General features: G+C 41.2%; 2 protein-coding genes and 1 long non-coding RNA gene across 8 annotated transcripts in view; 1 reads left to right on the top strand and 2 right to left on the bottom strand.

Moving 5' to 3' along the window:
* sugt1 (SGT1 homolog, MIS12 kinetochore complex assembly cochaperone) overlaps window positions 1-3,058 on the bottom strand; it is a 38,518-nt gene extending 35,460 nt beyond the window's left edge. The window contains exons 1-3 of one of the 3 annotated variants that reach the window (XM_037786749.1): window positions 2,878-3,058; window positions 2,741-2,789; window positions 871-961 (exon numbers count right to left, since the gene is read on the bottom strand). In XM_037786749.1, the coding sequence (XP_037642677.1) occupies window positions 871-961; window positions 2,741-2,789; window positions 2,878-3,023 (286 nt within the window). In that variant the 5' untranslated portion in view covers window positions 3,024-3,058. The remainder of the gene's footprint in view (window positions 1-870; window positions 962-2,740; window positions 2,790-2,877) is intronic. The other 2 variants (XM_037786748.1, XM_037786752.1) reach the window with 2 other exon arrangements.
* Window positions 3,059-5,100: 2,042 nt separating this feature from the next.
* Window positions 5,101-18,541, bottom strand: LOC119498164 (ETS-related transcription factor Elf-1-like). 4 transcript variants are annotated; one of them, XM_037786737.1, is made up of 8 exons: window positions 18,267-18,541; window positions 14,284-14,710; window positions 14,037-14,160; window positions 8,675-8,779; window positions 8,323-8,478; window positions 8,129-8,203; window positions 7,733-7,928; window positions 6,558-7,158 (listed from the first exon to the last, which is right to left on the bottom strand). In XM_037786737.1, exons 2-8 carry the CDS (start codon window positions 14,341-14,343, stop codon window positions 6,558-6,560), a joined length of 1,317 nt encoding a protein of 438 aa, XP_037642665.1. In that variant the 5' UTR covers window positions 14,344-14,710; window positions 18,267-18,541. The 4 variants fall into 4 exon arrangements, with proteins under 4 accessions (XP_037642667.1, XP_037642668.1, XP_037642665.1 ...); XM_037786738.1 differs by lacking the exon at window positions 18,267-18,541 and adding an exon at window positions 15,389-15,602; XM_037786739.1 differs by lacking the exon at window positions 18,267-18,541 and having other exon boundaries at window positions 5,101-7,158; window positions 14,284-14,343.
* LOC119498185 overlaps window positions 11,502-18,596 on the top strand; it is a 47,735-nt gene continuing 40,640 nt past the window's right edge. The window contains exons 1-2 of the long non-coding RNA XR_005209072.1: window positions 11,502-11,636; window positions 14,462-14,588. This is a non-coding gene — a long non-coding RNA (uncharacterized LOC119498185). The remainder of the gene's footprint in view (window positions 11,637-14,461; window positions 14,589-18,596) is intronic.

The raw sequence follows: 18,596 nt of genomic DNA, 5'->3' as shown, positions 1-18,596 counted from the left end.
AAATTAATATTCATGCCACCCCGATTTCCTCTAGTGATTGCTGACTGGTACCAGATTATTAATTCAAGGATCTCAGAGGAAATGTTCTTTTCTGCAGTCTGGATCACAACGGCTACTCCAGTGTTTGAGGGACAAACTATACTCATATATTGTGGGCAGCATAGAATTTGAAGACATTTATATTTCCTGCAAACAAGTGCAATCATGCATCTTGCCGATGCACTTATTTATCGGCCGAAATTCGTCTTGTTAACTGCCATTGACCTAGTGGTTGATAAGATGACATTCGCCGATGGCAGTGGCTGATGTTTTTATCTGTTGTGTCGCATCAATTTCGCGCAGGCTAAATGTTGTATTGGTTATTCAATTTTTTTTTTAAAAGAATCTTTTTCATGTGAAAGAAGGCTATACTAAAGGTTTTTTTCATAAATGCGTATGACTGAATTTGACAGTGTAATGAAATGCTGAATGTATATGTTTATAACAGCTCAGTTATTTTTTTTTTATAATGAAGTTATACTTTATAAGTTAACTTTGTTTCCTGGACCAAATTGGAATAAATCACAACAAAAAAAAATAAACTGCCGGCCGCACTACTATACATACACCGATATCCGTCTGAGAATAACTAATAATAATATAATAATGTTGAATATGAATAATGTTGCGGGATTATTCCTAATTTCATGGGTTATTTGGGGATTTATACATACTTTATTATAACAAACTTGTATAAAAAAAACAACAACAAAGCATTCGAATAGTGATTTGGAGGTCGTATACCATGGCAACGGTCGAAGCTTCCAAGCATTCGGGTCAGCCCTAGTTATAACTAACATGTCTGTCAATGCATGTGGTCTGCAGACTTACAGCTGTAGTTTTTGAGAAGTATGTGGGCATAGGCACGCTGGCACAACCACTCAGCGTTGTCAGAGTCTCCTTGCAAGGCCTCATTAAGCTCCTACAAGAATAGAAGACAGAGTTAAAGTGGACAGCTTACACTACTGGTTTGATTCAGTTGTGATGATGATGGAAAAGTAACACAAAAAAAAAAGCTGACACTGCTGACATGTTTGTTTCCTCTGTCTGCTACATCATCACCACCGACCATGTTTAATAGTAAATGCATTATTCTGGGATCTCTTTGGCAAATAATAGTGAAAGTGCTGAGCATTAAAGGTCCCATATCGTGCTCATTTTCAGGTTCATACTTGTATTTTGTGTTTCTACTAGAACATATTTACATGCTGTAATGTTAAAAAAACCCGTTATTTTTCTCATACTGTCGATCTGAATATGCCTGTATATTTACCCTCTGTCTTAAACGCTCTGTTTTAGCGCATTTTGACGAAATTGCAACAGAATTGCGTTGCTAGGCAACAGCTTGGGTACATGTGTACTTCCTGTCCGCTGATGACATTCACATACACTGCAACCAGGAAATAAACTGGGACACATTTAGAATGTTTATGTTTAAAACTGTGTAAAGGGTCTAAATATTGTATATTCGTGACATCACAAATGGACAGAAATCCTAACAGCTTGTTTCAAACGCAGAGTTTCTGAATACGGGCTGTGTGTGTTTCCCTGTGGATTGAGTGTTTCGATACTTTCACAGTATTTATATAGGACTTAAACCTGCTTTATATTTAAAAAAAAACATGAAAATCTCACTTTTTTTTATAATATGGGACCTTTAATGAAATATCATAGAGCAGTCTCCATTATTCACATAATGAACTGAGGAATAACTGGACGGAAAAGTGTTTAAATGTTAACAAGTCCTTATAATGAAGTTAAGGAAGTGGTCACTGCAAGCTGCAGTTGTTTCAATTAAATAACAAACACATGACCAACATGCAGCACTGTTAATGTACTGTTTAATGATGTAATGTATTTTGTCGTACCTATTGTTGCTGTCGTGATTCAATGTTGTCTTTTTATAATAATAATAATAATAATAATAATAATAATAATCATCTTTATTTGTATAGCACCTTTCTAAACATAGTTTCAAAGTGCTTGCACAGATACAATGAAATACAGACAAAATAAAAACAACAATAAAAGAACAAAACATAAAGACCAAATAATGAGAAAACTAAAACCCGTAACCAGTGGTATCAAAACAATAAATTACTACACATAAACCAAAAGAGGACAATATAAAGTGTAAGAAAAGGTGCAAATTGTATGTGTTGGATGCTGCTATTTGACCCTGTCTTGGCTAGGTCTCACTTGTAAAAGAGGTTTTAATCTCAATGTGACTTCCTAGTTAAATATGAAGTCAATACAACTAGTAAGCAGAAGTTGTGACTGACTTCTAGTTGAATCTATTGAAGACTACAGTGTATGCTTAATGCTCATCATGCTGATAGCCTGACACAGCTAAAAAAGAAGCTGATCACTGTTAGCTAACGTTGCCTTGTGACTAAGAAATGTTGCATTAGTAATAGTGGTTTAATAAGTCTGAATAAATAAGCATAATTAAATAAATGTCCTGCTAACGTATAAGTGGTATTGTTACATAAAGTTATAGCTAACTGCTCTTCTTGTAATGTGATGCTAACAGGAAACGTTAGCTAACGTGGCTAGTTAGTGTCACAATCAGAAACATTAACTCTCAATGTTCTTTATAAAACATCTAGTTAATGATAGTCAGAGGAAGTTAATGTGATGAGAAAGAGCCAGCTGATTTGTTGTATTTGTCTGTAGTTAGCTAACTAGAGCTAGTGTTTACCTGCAGAGCTTTCTGTGGATCCTCGTCTATGAAGCTTTCGGAGAAGCTGCTGAAGACAGAGAGCATCAGTTAACCAGCTGTAAGGAGAGACGCGTTAATGAACAGTGAATAACAGAGGATTAGTATGGTGTACTTGCCGTTCGGTTGCCATGGGCTTTGCTACTGTTTCTAAGGTGGCAGGAAAGTTCTGGTGAAATGTGGAGACTTCTGGAAACGTGACAGCAGCAGCGTCTGGAGGAGGAGGACGAGGAGGAGGAGGAGGAGGCCGGGCAACTGTCAACATCCGACCGCTCACTCCGCTGCAGCTCCACCTACCGGCCTGGAGGAGTCATGACAACACCTTCTAATGGTGGTGTAGAAGAAGGGAACCAGCTTACTGGGGGAAACTCTCGAGAGATGGGTAAGGGGTTAAGCATTGACTTCAAATGTATAAGTGAAAGCTCCCATATTAAAAAAAAGTGAGATTTTCATGTTTTTTTTTATTATAAAGCAGGCTTAAAGGGACTATTTGTAACTTTCAGAAATGCTTCTTAACAGCGACACCTGTGGCCGTGAAATCAACGAAAGTCAGCGTCGGGCTCGCGCTTGCTCGCTCTAAATATACCTGAACGAGCGTCGCTCAAAACAGTGAGGCGACACACGTCAGCTAAAAGCACAATATCACTCTATATTTCAGCTGCTTGGCAGTAATGTTAGCTGACCAGACGAAGGTTTCTCCATGAACATGATTTAGATCTGGTCCTAGTGTTGGCTTTTCCTGCCTAAGTGCAGGCTGATGCAGCGGGGCTCTGCAGCGTGTCTCCCTGCTCTCTCCGCCCGCAGCCGGAGAGAGCAGAGGAGACACCGGCACCCGGTCGGTAACGAGAAGACAACGTAACTCTCTGAGGAGCTCCGTCACTTCACAAGACACGGGAAAGCTCTGTTGGTCTGGAGGAGCTGCAGCATTTATTTCTGCACAAACGTCCCTTTAAGGCTCCTATATAAATACTGTGAAAGTATCTAAACACTCAATCCACAGGGAAATACACACAGCCCGTATTCAGAAACTCTGCATTTCAAACAAGCTGTCAGGATTTCGGTCCATTTGTGATGTCACAAATATACAATATTTAGACCCTTGACACAATTTTAAACGTAAACATTCTAAATGTGTCCCAGTTTATTGCTGGTTGCAGTGTATCTGACACATGGACCCAAGCTGTTGCCTAGCAACGCAATTCTGTTGCAATTCTGTTGCAATTCTGCTGCAATTCTGTCAAAATGCGTTAAAACAGAGCGTTTCAGACAGAGGGTAAATACGGGCATATTCAGGCTGACAGTATGAGGACAATAAAGGTTTTTTTTTAACATTACAGCATGTAAACATGTTCTAGTAGAAACACAAAATAAAAGTATGAACCTGAAAATGAGCATAATATGGAGCCTTTAAAGGTCCCATATTGTAAAAAGTGAGATTTTCACATCTTTTATATTATAAAGCAGGTTTAAGTGATATATAAATACTGTGAAAGTATCAAAACGCTGAATCCACAGATTAATACACACAGCTCGTATTCAGAAACTGTGCGTTTGAAACAAGCCGTCAGGATCTCTGTCCATTTGTGATGTCACAAATCTACAATATTTAGACAATTTCACAAGTTTATTTCCTGTTGCAGTGTATTTGAATGACATCAGCTGACAGGAAGTAAACATGGACCTAAGCTGTTTCCTAGCAACGCAATTCCATTGCCGTTCCGTTGAAATTCGCTAAAACGGAGCGTTTCTGACAGAGGGTGAATACAGGTATATTCAGGCAGACTATATGAGAAAAATAAAGTTTTTTTTTAACATTGCAGCATGTAAACATGTTCTAGTAGAAACATAAAATACAAGTATGAACCTGAGATTGAGCACAGTATGGGACTTTTAAGGTTAGCCATTGATCTTACCTTAATGGCCCATCGACCCAATAGGTCGATGGGCATCGAATATCGCAAGAGTTTTTGCAAGTTTTCAATTTGCGGGTTACCTTCTAGACACAACCCTTTTTTAATGACAGCCAACTTCTTGGCAATGACATGAAAATACACCTGTGCAAATAAGTGCTGCCATTCCTTAAAGGGACTGTTTTGTAACTTCTTACAGATATAAATCAATCCGGGTCGGTGTCTCATGCGCGCTCGCGCGTGGCTACGCTTTTCAGACTCAGACTCCAACAAAACTACACGGAAGCACCACAACAAAAAGTTGGAAGTAATAAATAGCAGAAAATGGAAAAAAAAAAGTCAAATACAAGTACCTCAAAAAATTGGACTTAAGTACAGTACTTAGATACTTTTACCCACCGATGCTGATATGAATAAATGAGTGACGACGAATTTCACACAATGACAAAATTACGTTTATTTCATATAATAGACCATTATCTTTCCAACACCTCTGGACTGCATGAAGGCAACACACAACAAAAATAAGGCAACAGAAACTCCACCTCTCCCTCTGCTACAAGCTCACACAGCAATATCAGTAAAACTTACAGTATCAAGAGGCCTCCAGATAAAGCAAAGTGAAGGGCGGTTTACTCAGTAATAAAGTGAAAACAGTTTTGCATATGGTTCCCTGGGGAACTGGGGGGCGAAGGCCAAGTTACAAGCATCTCCTAAACCAAGCCGGCCTAAATCTTATAAACTCAGTCTATATTTGGAGTGAAACTTGTGAGGCCAAACTAAGATCAACTGAAGTGAGACGCTGAACTTAGCATTACTTCAATATAAAAGGGCGAGCCGTTTTACTCCTTGCATATATAGTCTGTGCAGTAAAACTAATTTTGAATGAACCTGAGGGAGAAAATGGCAACAAGGCACAAAGTCAAGCATGTTCACATATGACATACAGTATATAAACACACAATACATAGGGATATCAAGGCTTTAGAAGTTCATATATGCATTATATACGTGTAATAAACTAAACAGAATGTGTGCATAGCAGAAAGGCTAAATAGTAGCAGGAGGCAAAGGAGCTAAATAAAAGGCCATTTCACGGGTGATTGTCAACAAAAGGAAGGTCCACTGTGTAGATACATCGACTACAAACAGCAGCAGTGCTAAATTACTATTCTACAAAAAAAACAGTGATCCCTTGTTTTCAACATTTCACAATACAAACATAATCTTAAAAAAAGACAAACACAAAATAATATGGAATGTTTTCCCTCAATAACCTCGTGATTACCAGGAACACAGGAAGAAGGGACGGGAGAGCATCAGGCACTTAGAGAAGAAACTTACAGCAGGGGTAAACATTAGTGCAAAGCCATTTTCAAGGCAGAGGAATGATTCAGCATGTGATAGTAATAAAAAAATAATAATAAAGAGTGGGAAAGAGCGAGAGTAAAGGCAGAGGAGGAGGAGGGCACAGTGTGCGGATCAGATCATTTGAAGTGCAAGAAGCAGAAGGTGTGTCTGCAGAAGGTGCAGAGAGGCTGTTGATTCCAGTGCATGTCTGTTCTTTGGTGTCTTGGTTAAGAGAGCGACAGGAGGCTGAGATAAAGCACGTGAACTAGCTTTCTCTTGGAAAGTAAACTGCTAAATGTTGTGAGATTTTGGTTCCTGCCAACTCAGACGTCAAGGAGGGAGCAGTGATGTAGAATTACTTTTGTTAACAATTCACAATATAATCTAAAATACAAAAATAATCCTAGATCAATGCTCCCACTCTTAAGAAGTATAGGCCCTGGTGTGCAGACGTTGCCACAACAAAGCGCAGCTCTGTAGCTGGTCCTGAGTCAGTGGAGTGTTTTGGGGGGGCGGGGGGGGCAGGTCATTGGTCTTTTCTACTGGTCGGAGCTAGTTAAGGGCACCAGCTGTGGAGTCTCCACTTGTGACGTTTTGTGTCCTGGGTGTGACTTTTCCTCCCGTGCACCCACTCTGTCCACATCCACCTCAGCGGCGGCCTGTCGCTCACACAGACTCCCCAGCAGCTGGGCTGTTTTGAAGACTGAGGCGTGCCCCGCGGGCTGCAGGGACTGGACCTTCTGCAGGTTCTGGAGGGTCCGCAGCATCTCTGCGGACACGATGGGCAAATGCTGCTCCTGGATCAGGCTGGCGCTGGCAGGCCGCAGTACGGTGTCGCGCTGGCCCGGGGCCCTTGGAGGCGGCCTGGTCCGCTGGGTGGCCGGGGCTCGAACGGAGCCGGATGTCGTTTTCTTCTGTGGCGGGCGCAGATCTTCCTCCTCCACCGATTGGTCACTAGAAGGTATAGTGCTGTCATCGGAGTCGTCGCTCACGCCACTGTTGTCGTCGAGATCGTCATCTTCTTCCTCTTTGATGCCGTCTCCGTCTGTGATGTAAATCATATCTTTGGGCAGAGAGGTGAACTGGTAGACGAGACGCTGTCCTTCAACCTTATTCAGAATGCCTCTCTGGTAGTAGTACCTACATGGACACAAAGGTTCAGCATTAACAAAACAAACCACACATATTTTCCTCAAAGTAAAGACATGACCATGTTAGAATAAGGGATGTCACGAGAGCTGAAAACGTGACAGTACTCGTTTTTCTACATAACTGCAGGTACCATCAGGGCTCGAGACTAACGTCGTCCCGGGGGACGATAGTAAATGTGTTTGGGAAGCAGTAAAGTCACTATGGATGCGTGCAAACAACAAATCTGTGTTGATATCGGTAGGAGAGAGCTAATTAAGGTTCTGCACTGAGTTAACTGCTAACTTTAACTTGAGGTGCCATTGGTTTACATTATGATCCATTCAGGCTCTATTCAGTAAAAATGAGTATTGGGCAAAGGTAAATTCTAACATTATCATGATTTGTTCAAATGTAATCTTGTAAAATGTAGTTTTTGGCGAGGCACTTCAATAAATCCAGTTGTTTGAAGGAGATGTTTTCACGGCAATATAAAACAGAAAATAGAGAGGAAACTTCTGGTATAGTGACATCACTAGTTAGGATGACATTTTTGAGTGGCCTTAGCCCTCTTGTGCTAGTTTACCTGAGTGCTCTGCCCATCGTCTCGTAATTCATATCTGGCTTGTTCTTGTGTTTGCCCCAGAGTCTGGCCACTGCTTTTGAGTTGACTAGCTTGAAGATTCCTGCGTGGGGATTGGTCCATTTAATGTAGCGGGGGCAGACCTGTCGGTCCTGCAGCAACTCCATCAGGAACTGCCACAGGTACAGCGTGTTTCCTCCTGAAGCACAAACACAGGAAACATGATGGAAAAGGAAAAGACAAAGAAACAACATGGAAAAATGACAGTTGTAAAAGCTGTGTTGCAAAAATGACGGATCCCCTGTGATCCACATTGGTCTCTCTGTGCATGTAATGCTGCAGCTTTTATGTTACTCTGACCGCATTTACTTCAGACTTGTGTCATACTAAAAGTAATACCTTTGTTGTATTTGTCCTTCTTCACTATAATGTCTGGTGTGGGAGACTCTGCCCTTCTATGTCGAGGTTTCCTCCCTGAGTAGTTGAAGAATAAAAGCAGGTCATTTACAAGATATTTAATATAATCACACACTTATTTACAATCACACCATCAATTAGTTTCAGATGAGCTGATAATACAGAGAGCGACTGACCTCTCTTTTTGGATTGCAGCTGTGCCGCAGGCTTCTTTGTGTGCAACGAGTGCCATTGTGGCTGGTCAAAAGCTCCCACAACCCCCTCTGCTGACACAGTCACCTGGGTAACAGGAGTAGTGATGACATCACCCAGTGACGGTAAGAAGGTCTGGGCTGCAGGGGGGGCATAAACAGATTTAATGAAAGAGAACAGCACCGTGACCAACGTGTCTAAAAATAACACCTCGCAGTCAGACATGTCCTACATCAAAAAGCAGCGGTGGGGTTTTATTAGGGCATCTTCACTCTGTTAGTGTGCATGTGAGTCGTGTTAACTCAGGTGTGTGTGTGTGTGTGTGTGTGTGCTCACAGTAGTGTTCCAGGGAGAGGACGTCAGGACAGTCCATGTTAAGAAGCGAGTCGGCAGCAACAAGTGTCTCCATGGTCTCTTCCTCTCCACTATCATATGGCTCCACTGCAGACCACAGAGAGGGGAGTAACATACAAAAACATTTATTAGCAGGTGGAGGAGGGTGGCATTTAGCAGGAGGAAAATTAAACATGAGAAGCACAGATGATAAAGCGAGACGGTTGAGCCAAATTATGAAAACATCCTCTCACCGCTAGAGATATCTAGGGCTGCTGCTAAGGATTATTTTCATTGTTGATTCATCGGTCGATTATTTTCTCGATGATGTAAACTCAAAGATATTCAGTTTACTGTCATAAGAGTAAAGAAACCAGAAAATATTTACATTTAAGAAGCTGGAATCAGAGAGTTTTTCTTTAAAAAAAATACTCAAACTTATAATCAAAATAGCTGCCGATTAATTTAGTTGACAACTAATCGATTACTTGATTAATCGTTGCAGCTCTAACAATATCTAGCTATGCAGATGGTTTTGGTTTTATTCAACACTGCAAGATGTGTGCCTCTGAACTTTCTGCTGCCATCCCATTACAATTGGGGTGAAAGGATTTTAATTCAAAATATTCAACAGCAACATTAATGAGATGAATCACCTTGACATGTGTCAGGTATTTAATTTGCTGGATAAGCCTAGCCAAAAGCAGACATTCCTGTCCATTAATATTTTCTCAATTGATTTTTCAGACAAATTTAATATGTATATTAATCACGGAATATACTGCAGATGCTGTGATTAGAGGATTTGATCCATATCGCCCCACCCCTAGTTGTGAGCACCACAAATGAAAGTCATAAAGGGACAAGGGGCAGCGGTTCCCAAACGTATTTGTCAGATGTGCCCCTTCATTGTACCCACTCAATAGACGGGATGGGGATGACTTTTCTGCTCAATAACTACTTTTCACACACTCTCAAACACAGGTTTTGGGGTTGTGGTGTTCCAATTGACTCATGTTGTTAACAAAGTGAGGCGTGCCTTGTGCATGTGACCTATCGTAACTGGAACGTTAGTGGTTATTGTGGCAATAGATGTACTAGATCTGCTCCAATAAGCTGCTCAACAATCTTTCCAGGTACCCAATGGTATAACTGCAGGGGTACCTTGTCGTACCTAGAAGTAAGGGAGAACATGTTTTTTTGTTTGTTTAGGCCAGGGGTCAGCAACCTTTATCATCATATATTATATCAAATATATTATATTATATTTATATCAAAAGAGCTATTTTAGGCAACAAAAAAAAATCTGTCTGGAGCTGCAAAACATTTAAGCATCGTGATGAAGGTAACACAGTTTATAGTCCAAGTATATAGTATATAAGTCTAATGCAGTGAGGGCCAAAGAGCAAATGTACTACGGAGTCTTAGGGCCACATTGAGGGAAAAAACATCTGAGATTTCCAAAATAAAGTCATAATATTACGAGAAAAAAGTCGTAATATTAAGAGAATGGAGAGGAGCTAAAGAGTCGCATGTGGCTCCAGAGCTGCAGGTTGCTGACCCCTGCTTTAGCTGGACTGACACTTTAATTGATCCAAACCACCCAAAGCAGCAAGTTCATTAGTAGATCGCCCTACTTTTTTTCACTTCATCTACTTAAACTTCAGTGCATAGTTAGATAAATAATACCAATAAATGAGTATAATGTTTCACTGCTTTCAATCACAGGTGTTGGGGTTGTGGTGCTACAACTGACTCATGTTGTGCATGTGGCCTATCGTAACTAGAACGTTAGTGGTTATTGTGGCAATAGATGTACTAGTTGTGCTCCAATAAGCTGCTGCACAATATTTCCAGGTACCCAATGGTATAACTGCAGGGGTACCTTGGTTTGGTATACTCACTAGAAGTAAGGGAGAATATGTTTCTTTTTGTTTAGGTCAGGGGTCAGCAACCTTTACTATCAAAAGAGACATTTTAGGCAAAAAAAAAGAAGAAAAAAAAAGAAATCTGTCTGGAGCCGCAAAACATTTGAGCATTGTGATGAAGGGAACACAGTTTATAGTCTAAGTATATAGTATATAAGTCTAATGCAGTGAGGGCCAAAGTGCAAATGAGACGGAGTGTTATTTGAGGGGGAAAAAATCAGAGATTTCAAGAATAAAGTCATAATATTACAATAAAAAAGTCATAACTTTACGAGAGAAAAAGAAAATAACGCATACATTTGAGTTTATTCTCATAATATTACAACTTTTGTTTCTCTTAAACTTCTGACTTTATTCTCGTAATACTACGACTTTTTTTCTCGTAAACGTATGACTTTATTCTCGTAATATTACGACTTTATTGTCGAAATCTCAGATTTATTTTTTTTCCTCAATGTGGTCCTAATCCTACCGTCCTACAACAATGATAAATAAAAATGAAAATGGAAACAAAAAACAGTTATTAATTTCCATGTTTAAAACTGGAGAGGCGCTAAAGAGCTGCATGTGGAGCTGCAGGTTGCTGACCTCTGGTTTAGGTGGAATGACCCTTTAATCATCCAAACCACCCAAAGCAGCAAGTTCATTAGTAATCTGCCCTACTTTCTTACACTTCATCTACTTAAACTTCAGTGCACAGTTAGATAAATTATACCAATAAATGAGTATAATGTTTCACTGCTTATAGTGTTGTTACCTCCACATACTAAACAATATGTGCAGCTCTGAGCTTCTGTTATTTATCAGCAACATCTTACCACATGTAAAGTCCCTGAGCGGCAGAATACTATCCTAAAAGTGGGTCTATTGTTTTTGTGCGCATTAATTTGTGTGATGTGAGCAGGCTGTGGAGCTAACTAGTAAACATCTGCTAGCTAACAGCTGGGTGTCTGCGGGCTCAAACACGCTTTATCCCGCTGAGAAACCCAGCAAACCACCTGTCAAAACAAAAAGCAGTGTTTAAAGAAACACAACAGGTGAGTTTCTGCCCCATAAATGGTTGTAATGTTGTGTTTTTGTAATAAACCCGTTAACCGTTGGCCTCGCCATGCACCAACTGCCAACAGTGCTCGCGCGCTGGAAACTACATTAAAGTCGTTAAAAACAACCCGATACGGTGATGTAACTTACTTTTAATTCCCAGCACTGGTGAGGAACAAGCCGCAGCATGTGTGCTAGTAGCCCGAAGTGACCACGTCTACATCCTAATATGATTCATTAACGGTCTTTCCCAGACAGCAGCCAGGAATGTTTGGTTTCACTTCCTGGTTTTTTTTGTTGCGGAGGGTGGTCCATGTGCGACGAGAGGCTGCTACTGCGCATGCGCAGAACCACGCTTTCTTTAGTGTGTGTGACTCTAGTGCAGGGGTCAGCAACCTTTACTATCAAAAGAGACATTTTAGACAAACAAATAATAATCTGTCTGGAGCCGCAAAACATTTGAGCATTGTGATGAAGGTAACACAGTTTATAGTCTAAGTATATAGTACATAAGTCTAATGTAGTGAGGGACCAAGTGCAAATTTACGACGGAGTATTAGAGCTACATTGAGGGGAAAAAACATCTGAGATTTCCAGAATAAAGTCCTAATATTATGAGAAAAAAGTCGTAACATTATGCGAATAAAGTCATAACTTTACGAGAAAAAAAAGTCGTAACATTACGAGAATAAAGTCAGAACTTCACGAGAAAAAAGCTGTAATATTACGAAAATGAAGTCATAACTTTACGAGAAAGAAATTTGTAATATTACGAGAATAAAGTCATAACTTTACGAGAAAAAAAAGTCGTAACATTACGAGAATAAAGTCAGAACTTTACAAGAAAAAAGCCATAATATTACGAGAATAAAGTCATAACTTAACGAGAAAAAAGTTGTAATATTACGAAAATGAAGTCATAACTTTACGAGAAAGAAATTTGTAATATTACGAGAATAAAGTCATAACTTTACGAGAAAAAAAGAAAAAACACGTAAAATTACTACTTTATTATATTATGACTTTATTCTCATAATAGGTACCATAGACCTACAACAATGAGAAATAAAAATGAAAATGTAAACAAAAAAACAGTTATTAATTTCCGTTTTTAAAAATCCACAGGGAGCCACTGGAGAGGAGCTAAAGAGCCGCATGTGGCTCCGAAGCATCAAAAAGTAATCAGATTTCCCAGTTTCAATTTAGCTTGCAGTGTATTCCAGGAAAAGGGAGCGGAATAGCTAAAGGCCATCTTACCTAGTTCTGTGCGGACCTTAGGTACAGATAATAAGTACAGGTCAGACGAACGTAGGCTATAGCTGCCAGCGTTGCGCGATATGAGAGTGCACACATAGGAGGGGAGTATACCAAGAATGGACTTATAAATAAATGTGAGCCAATGTTTTTTTTGGCCAATCACAGGTCATTTCAGAGAGAGAACGTTCACATTGAGCGTTAATATTGGCTGGTGGGCGGTGCTTGGTATGTCCTCAACTTGATCTAAACATGGCTGTCGGTTCACAAACTTTCTCATTTTACAGCTAAACAGTACACTACAAGATGTTTCTGAAAACATTTGAAGAGAGAAATAGGCATTACAGTAACAGAATATTAATTCATATTTGATCGGCGCTGCCTAGTTTGACCGTTTGATCGAAGTTTGCGAGTGATTGACAGCCGGCAGGCTCCAGCTCTGCTCTGATTGGTTGCTTTCCTCCGGTCTGTGAACTCTTGCAGATGCCATTAGGAGCACCGGAGGACACCGAGGCACATGATTTTTTGCACTACTGTCAATATATATAACTATTTTTAATCATGTTTGCTCCATTTCTACCCACTGGTGCTTTAAATGTCACTCGTCACTGAAGAGACAAATAGAAAGACTAGAGAAAATAGCGGCAGATTTGTGTGGAGCGATGAGGAGACGGTGACCTTCCTCAGTTAATGCATGAAACAAACATAAATGGCATATCTCCATTATGTTTTCCACAGCATTTTTGTTTGTTTGAAACATGACTGGCGCTCTTTTAATTACGTCAACTCGTCGCGCTTGCTTATTATTTTTTCAGATTACCTGTCTCATGCACTACTGTCAGGATTTAGTGACCATTTTATAAAAATATTTTTTAAAATCATATTGGCTCCATTTCTACCTACTGCTGCTTTAATCTAGTAGGATTTCAATAAAACCTTCCTAGAACAAAGCTTGGACCGTTTAATAACCATTTATTGGACTACTGGACGACAGGTGAGCTTCAATCATTACATGTGAATGTGATAGGTAAAAGCCTGTGTGTGTGTGTGTGTGTGTGTGTGTGTGTGTGTGTGCGTGCGTGCGTGCGTGTGTGTGTGTGTGTGTGTATGTGTGTGTGTGTGTGTGTGTTGTACGCGCTGACCTTTGAGCAGCTGCTGGTGATGCTCTGTCTGTGACTGTTCACACGCTAGACCTGCATATGAGAACAGGTGTGGATGGGGAACCTGCTCCACAATCACTGCAGGGTAATCTGAGTAACACCCCAACTGCAACACAAAGATAATTAGGTTAAATCAGACTACAATTTGTCAGATTGAGCTCTGTTTCAACACACACACACACACACACACACACACCCAAACAAGGACACTGCTTTAACATTTACTTACCTGTGACATGTTGACATGGTCACTGGCAAAGTCAAAGATGAGCTCTGACTGCTGCAGCATGGCTGAATATCCCAAAAACCCACACACGACCTTAACTGCGTGAAAACAGCATCACTGCTTTTCACTGAAGACTATTAATAACTGACAAGGTCTGCTGTGTTTTTTTGTTTCCCAACAGATCCAGTATTTTGGAGAGAATCTTCAGATGAGCAGCAGTTGACTGTCAGCGTAGATCAGCTCCCCCCCAGGATTACGATGAGGCCGGCCTCATTCCAAGCAGCGCGATTCAACAGCGGAAGAGTGATGTGAGTAAACTAATTGACCAGAGACACATAGGCGTCACAGGAAACTCGTGTTCTCTCCGCTCTGCTTTCGACTCTCGATGAGGAAGTGGGGGCCGCTAAACTGTCCTGTGGTCTGACTGAGCCTGCCAGATAAGAACAGAAGAGCAAAATGTTTGTGAGCCGTTGGAGGCAAAACACAGTGAAAGTAGCACACCTGCAGCAAATAACCAGTTTTTAAATAAAATGTCCAAATAAAGAAATGTGGTCACTGTGCTCGGAGAGGCAAAGAAAAACAGCACAGTTGGCTTCCCTCTTTCATATATCTCATGCGTTTGCTCTTATCTCGCTTCTAAAAGCGGCTAAACCAGCAACAGGAAGGAAGCGTTTGCAGTGCAATGTGTGCCCGAGCTGTGTGTGTGTGTGTGTGTGTGTGGTACGAGAAGAGGGGAGGCAGCTGGTGTTGAACTTGAAACATCATGTCTTTGCACAATGTTCAAGGTTTCAGGGGCGTTACGTACACATTCCTTACAACACGGCTGTGAAGGGGACATTCAGAACAAAACTCCTCTTCTCTACTCCCCCTTTATTCTCTCCTCCTCGTCACTTGTTTTTTCCTCTCTCGGCCACGTTTAATTCCTTTTAATCGCTCGGCCCCAGCGCTCTGACCGTCCCTGCTCCTCCGTCCTTCATTTTTGAAGTAATTCTAAGGTTAAAGTTAACCGTCGAGTGAATTTAATCTCTTCTGTTGCTGCTGCATGGCGGCCTCCCCCTCACAACTGTCAAATGTATCTTGTAAACGCTGTTGGCACACCTGCGCTTACCTTCAGCCCTCCTCTGTCGAAGATCACGCCAGCATTTAGGTTTTTGTGCACAATATATCTCCCACTGTGAACAAATCGCTTCCAAGGAAATAAATATAATCACTGAGCTCCTACATTTTAATCCCATTAATCCTCAGTAGAGTTGAAACAGTCTTGGTATACGCTCACAGTTCCTGAACGCGCTTCTTTGTCTTTTATATGTGTGTGTGTGTGTGTGATAGAGGCTCAACATGTTTGGGTCAGTTATCACACAGGAAGCACAGCTCAGTTAGGAGGCGCCGCTTCCTGAGTTCCTGTGCCAAACCGTTGCCAACATCGTCTGCCAGCAATGGCCTTCTCTTTTTTCGACTTCCTCTGATGCGTTTGGTGCTCAATGATTTGCGTAGTAGGAAAACAGGATGGTTTACTTCTGTAAGCAAGTTAGAGAGGAGAGATAGTCCTTTTTAAAGGGGACATATCATGCACATTTTCAGGTTCATACTTGTATTTTGGGTTTCTACTAGAAAATGTTTACATGCTTTAATGTTAAAAAAACACTTAATTTTCCTCATACTGTCTGTCTGAATATACCTGTATTCACCCTCTGTCTGAAACGCTCTGTTTTAGCGCCTGTCTCTTTAAGCCCCCCCCCCCTCCTGAAAAACCACAGTCTTTCAAAATGTACCCTTCCTAAGTCCCGCCCCTTTTTGCTCTGTGCTCCAATAACAGTTGAACAAGCTTGGAGCCCGGCAGAACCTCGGTCAACTTTCCCCTTTTCCTGTTGATGTACTTAGATATGCTACGTCTGTTCAACGCATGGGTGCCGGAAGTAAGGGGGCCAAGGGGTCAGGGGGCCATTGGCCCGCCTACTTTACGGCCTTGTCCCACTTTCTTTTTTAGTTTGCTAATCATATCAAATGCCCCTATATTGCAAACACGGTAAACGCGATAAAAAAGACGTTTCAGTCATTCCCGTCCACCCCGTACATGTCAAGACTGGAGGGTGTCAGAAGTGTTTTTACTCTACAGATACGCTCTCATTTTACTCTGTGCAGCAGCTGTCTGCACGGCTCTGTCTCTGATTGTATAGAAGTCTATGAGAAAACGAACCTACATCTACACTTGATTTATTACCTCAGTAAACATTGTAAACATGAGTTTATGGTCTCAATTGCTAGTTTCTTCTTCAAGTCTTCTTCAATACAGCATGATGTTCATCTAGTAAATCATGGTCGTATTTAGAGTCAAATAGACCATAAAGCAGGGTATGCTTTAGGGCGTGGCTACCTTGTGATTGACAGGTCGCTACCACGGCGTTGTCCGGTCTGGGAGTTGTCTGCGTTTTCGTCTTATGACTGTAACCCTTTCACAGTGTGTTTTCAGTTCATCAAAGTTATTTGTAACATTTTGGTCTCCTAAAAATGTCTTATTCAGTGTTCGGTTGTACTTAGCTCCACCCTCTCGTGTCACTTCTGGTTGCAAAAAAACAAGATGGCGACGGCCAAAATGCCGAACTCGAGGCTTCAATACGACAGTCCACAAACCAATGGGTGATGTCACGTGACTATGTCCACTTCTTATATGCAGACTATGCCTGAAGTATGTTTCTTTTTGTCCAGCTTGTCTGACCTAGCAACAGTAACTAAGGGGGGCGGGACTTAGGATCTGTCAATTGATTAATCGTTTAAATCATTTTTAAGCAAAACATATCAGGAATTCTCTGATTCCAGCTTTTTAAATGTGAATATTTGCTGTTTTTCTGAGTCTTCTATGATAGTAAGTTTGATATCTTTGCTCTGGGAAAATGTGATGGGCATTTTTCACTATTTTATGAGAAAATAACAAGTAGTAGCAGCCCAAGGAGAGAGGTATTCAATCTAAATCACGTCTTTCCATGTCGAGTTGTAGTGCAGGTTGACTATAATTAACCACCACGCAGCTACTAACCTGAAAATCAGGCTCTGGGTGTACAGTGTGGCAGGCTGCCGTGCTTTTTTTAGAACCAATAAATGTTGTTGTACAAAACGTAAAGAATGATTGCTTGCATTTTGTGTTTTGTGCTGTTTTTCTCTCTTTGAGTGGTAGCCACCGCTGCCTGCCATTGTGCCATGTGTATATATATATGTTCATTGTTAGCGTTCCCTGCAGCCTGCTGCTTCTATAGAGCAGCCACTAACAGCACAGAGCCTTTGTTCATCAGCACTCCGGTCACATAGGTTTGTCTCTGTGGCCTCGGCACCGGGATCTGAGTCTGTGAAGTGGTTGCCAGGCCCCTAAGGACACTGATAAGCCCCCATAACATTCATTCCCCAGTTTGTGTGTGTGTGTGAGAGAGAGTCAGAGATAGAGAGAGTGCGGGTTGTGTTTGACAGAAAGGGGCAGAGAGTGTGTATATGTGTGTGTGTGTTTGTGTGTGTGTGAACTAGGCCAGGCTGATAACAGTATGGCAAGTGAGGGAGCAGCTGATAAGCCCCTCTTGTTGCTTGCGGTAACCGGGCCTTGTTAAAATGAACACAGTGGAACATGGTGTGTGTGTGTGTGGAGAGGAGGAGATTGGGGGGGAATGGTGGAGGTGGTCACAACACACCTCTGTTTTAACAGCCTTCCTGGTGTGCTGTCGTTTATAGTAAATCATATTTAATTCTTTCTCTCTAAACGTTTCTGGCAACTGCGTCAAACGTAGCGCTCAGAAACTCACCCACACACTCTGAAAAATACTTTCACTTTCCCTCCAGCACATGTCATGTAACACACAATCACCCGAAGAGCTTCTGGCACTTTCTTTTTGCTCTACTGGGTATATTTGTCATTATGCAGTAGTAGTAGTAGTAGTAGTAGTAGTAGTAGTAGTAGTAGTAGTAGTGGGCCTGTTATATGGAATAAGAAGCAGAGGGCTTACCTTGTGTTTATAGCTTGTGTCTGTATATGGCAGAGCGGCAGCTGCCTGGAGGATCCAGAAGAGGAACGGAAACTCTTCTCATCCCTTTTGGCAAACAGAAAAACCTTCATCTAGCTTACAGACCTGGGATCAGTTTCCTCCTGCGAACTCCCTGTCACCAAGGAGAGTGACACACAGGCTTTAGATCAGTGTATTTTTTTCTTCTTCTTCTTCCCTTCAGACCTTGCCAGTTATTGCTTCCTCTTTTTTATTCCAGAGAACTGCCCCCCCTGTGAGTTCTGATTGGTTACCTGTGTTGTGAGTCAAGGTAACCCATAGTGACCATTGTCA

Source organism: Sebastes umbrosus, chromosome 12 (genome assembly GCF_015220745.1).
Source record: "Sebastes umbrosus isolate fSebUmb1 chromosome 12, fSebUmb1.pri, whole genome shotgun sequence".
Taxonomy (NCBI): domain Eukaryota; kingdom Metazoa; phylum Chordata; class Actinopteri; order Perciformes; family Sebastidae; genus Sebastes; species Sebastes umbrosus.
Note: the sequence above shows the minus strand (reverse complement) of the source record. Positions and strands in the feature narration are given on the sequence as shown.